Genomic DNA, 3,836 nt, shown 5'->3' with positions numbered 1-3,836 from the left:
GTAGGTGTGGATGTGTAAGGCTTGGATGGTGTGAGAGATGAGGGATGCTGTGTGGAGGAGTGAAGGATGGGGGGGTAGGCTGTGTGGAGTGAGAGATGAGGAGGGAAGCTGAGTGAAAGATGAGGGAAAAGACTGATTAAAGGAGTCAAGGATAAGGGGGCAGGCTGTGTGGAGTGAAGGATGAGGGGACAGGCTGTGTGGACTGAGAGATGAGGAGGGAAGCTGAGTGAAAGATGAGGGAAGAGGCTGAGTGAAGGATGAGGGGGAAGGCTGTGTGGAGTGAAGGATACTCTGTGGAGTGAAAGATGAGGGGGAATGCTGAGTGTGAAGACCTGGAGATGCTGTGAGTGGGTGAAGGAAGGCAAGATAAGAATGAATGCTGAATATCTGAGAATACCTGAAGTGTGTGTGTGTGTGAGTTTGAGTGTTATTTATATGTGGAGGAAGACACAAAAAAGAAAAACAGTCAACACGTGGAGATGCCGAGTGTGGAGTAACATAAGGATGTACAAAAGGGAAGCTGCAAGGAGCCATCAGGCCTACACATGGTAGTCACTGGGAAGGAAGGCATGGCAAGGACAAGCATCACAGAAAGAAACCACATCCACTGTCACAAAAACTGAAACTGACTCGTAAACTGTCCAACACGAAGAAAAAAAAGACAAATAAAATAACAATAAAAAATAAATAAATAAATAAAGTGACATCTTGACCCCAAAAGCTGATAAATACACTAATGAACACTGAAGGAGAGAGAGTTTACAGTCAGTTTGCATACATTTATTAAGACAACACAAGGAATGATGGTCCAGCTTAATCAAACCTTCCTACTGTCTTAACTCCAATCTCTACACATACTTGTGGTGAAAATACACATCCTTATCTCCTGTAACATACATATCATTCTTAACACATTGTACCCACTACTACACAACCTACCTAATGCATCCTTCACACACTACCTTCCTTCCAAATCACCCTTAACCATCCTGACACAGTGTACAGGATATCCTCAGCCTCTCCTACACATCCTTCACACACTAATCTGCCGTCCTACATATCCTTTGCCTCTCCCACACACTCCTGTATTTCAAATTTCCTTTCTGGCAAAATCTACTCACAAAACTAACATATTTATACTTATTGGAGTGGTTGTGAGTTTTTTTTATCATTAGTTTGTGCAATGGGGCCTGTTCTCTCTCTCTCTCTCTCTCTCTCTCTCTCTCTCTCTCTCTCTCTCTCTCTCTCTCTCTCTCTCTCTCTCTCTCTCAAGTACAACAGGAATGAGATGCAATCATACAAAAAACATTGGAATAATACCCTTAAAAATAACAAGAATCACATCTTAGTACTAATCTTCCAGTAGTGAACAAGATAGTAGCAGTAGTGAAAATAAAAGATGCTTGAATGAAGTACAAATCCCTCACACACACACACACACACACACACACACACACACACACACACACACACACACACACACACACACACACACACATACACACACACACACACATCTATCTATCCATCTCTACACCAACCGAGCTCTCCCACATATGGAGCAGCCCAGACAAAATACCACACACAAACCTAACCCACACACTTCACACTCTCCTCCCCCACGCCACACCCCTGCCCCTGCCTCGGCCCTTGGCTGCCTGCCCTGGGCCTTCCCCTGGGCTGTGCTGGGTGCTGGAGTGGGTGCTGGAGTGGGTGCTGGGGGTGGGTGAAGGCTTGGGTGCAGACTTGGGTGCAGGTGTGGGTGTGGGTGTGTCCTCAGGTGCAGGTGTGGGCTCGTTCTGGGAGGAGCTGGGACAAAACACACAGGTGACAAGTGACAGGTGTGTGTGTGTGTGTGTGTGTGTGTGTGTGTGTGTGTGTGTGTGTGTGTGTGTGTGCGCACGCGCGCACACACACGCACGCACGCACACACACACACACACACACACACACACACACACACGAACCTCAACAAATACAGCGACTAATATTTTTAACTTTTGGGGTGAATATTCTCAGCAAATACAGTGACTAATATCTTGGGGTGGAAATCAAGAGTAAAAACTGCTATTTTCTTTTGCCATACAAGCAGAAGAGTTGTGGCAGGTCTTGGCCCACTCACACCCTGAACAGGACAAGGATGACAACAGGAAGTATAAACTGATTAACTGTGAAATTAATGTACCAAAGCAAAAAATCTAACACATTACTTCTATATATTTTTTTTTTTACAATGGTATAAAAAATATATATATATAATATATATATATATATATATATATATATATATATATATATATATATATATATATATATATATATATATATATATATATATATATATATATATATATATATATATATATATATATATATATATATATATATATATATATATATATATATATATATATATATATATATATATATATAAAAACACCACTCCTATATTATTTTTCACATTTATAATGATCTATAGAATGAAAAAAAAACTATTTATATTTTCTAGTTTACAATGACATAAAATTTAAAGAAACAATAATTTCTCCTCCATTTTCTAGGTTACACTGATACATCAACTCAAAACACATTATTTTTTTTCTCTACTTTACACAAATTAATCTAAACTAAACAACAATCCCTTTCTTTTACAGCTTTGTACTGCTTTACTTTCCAGTTCATTATAAATCTCTCTCTCTCTCTCTCTCTCTCTCTCTCTCTCTCTCTCTCTCTCTTCTAGCCTTTTTTCCATTCATATATAAACTCAAACCAAACTTATTTCTTCTGAACTAAAAAAAATTGCTATATATCCCACCATTATATTCATCTCTTATATTCTTTCTAATTAACAAAGATACATCCCCCCAGCACACACACACACACACACTAACCCCACTGTTCTATATATTCCAAAACACCACATTTCTTTTTTTTTTTTCATTTCACTTATTCATCTTTTATCATTTTATCTACAGATTAGCAACTCAATTTCACTTCCTCATTATCCTTTCTAGACAAAACATCCTTCACCACATCCAACTGGCATCCTATGACCCTCCTACCTGGCTCCTGTCTTGTCCTCAATTTTCATTTCCTCATTATCCTTCCCAGACAAAACATCCTTCACCACATCTAACTGGCATCCTATGACCATCCTACCTGGCTCCTGTCTTGTCCTCAGGTGTTGCAGAAGTTAAATAATTGATATTCAAAATATCATCAGACTGATGATACAGTCTTATCCTCGGTTTCACACCACCAGCACCACCACCACCACCACCACCACCATCACCACCACCACCACCACCACTTGTCTTAACCTCCTTAGCTCCTATTTTTCTTCTTAGCCGGCAATGTTTTCTTCATCTTGTACCCCAGTCCTGTTGCTCTACCCTGCCCCCGCCCCGGCCGCCCTGGTACAAAGCCCCCCCACCACACCCCAGGAGTGTGCAGGGCCAATGTTAGGGTCGCGCCAGGGCAGTTAGCGTGGGGGCATCTGGGGAGTGGGTAGGATGCTGCAGCCAGACCCATAGTACTGGTCGTCCTGTTGGTAAAGTGTTGGAGTTAGTGTTGTTACTGCTACTACTACTGCTGCTACTCTTACTACTACTACTACTGCTACTGTTGCTGTTGTTGTTGATGCTATATTAGTTTGGTGCTTTTTGTTTTATATAGTGAATTGTTATGGTTCTACTTCTGTTATTATGACCACGGTGTTCCTAATACTACTACTACTGCTGATAGTGGTCCTGCCATTAAGTTTTATATATGGATTTAATCTTTCTTTTATACAGTTAAATAACATCCTGCTATCACTACTATTACCATTACTACTG

At 40.5% G+C, this 3,836-nt stretch overlaps 1 protein-coding gene across 1 annotated transcript; it reads right to left on the bottom strand.

Annotated features, from left to right (window-relative positions):
• Positions 1-765: 765 nt before the first annotated feature.
• LOC135100366 (protein TonB-like) lies at positions 766-3,154 on the bottom strand. Its single transcript, XM_064003186.1, has 2 exons — positions 3,063-3,154; positions 766-1,809 (listed from the first exon to the last, which is right to left on the bottom strand). The coding sequence occupies exons 1-2, from the start codon at positions 3,152-3,154 to the stop codon at positions 1,605-1,607; spliced, it is 297 nt and encodes a 98-aa protein (XP_063859256.1). The 3' UTR covers positions 766-1,604.
• Between the last annotated feature and the right edge of the window lie 682 nt (positions 3,155-3,836).

Source organism: Scylla paramamosain, chromosome 5 (genome assembly GCF_035594125.1).
Source record: "Scylla paramamosain isolate STU-SP2022 chromosome 5, ASM3559412v1, whole genome shotgun sequence".
Lineage (NCBI taxonomy): Eukaryota > Metazoa > Arthropoda > Malacostraca > Decapoda > Portunidae > Scylla > Scylla paramamosain.
Note: the sequence above shows the minus strand (reverse complement) of the source record. Positions and strands in the feature narration are given on the sequence as shown.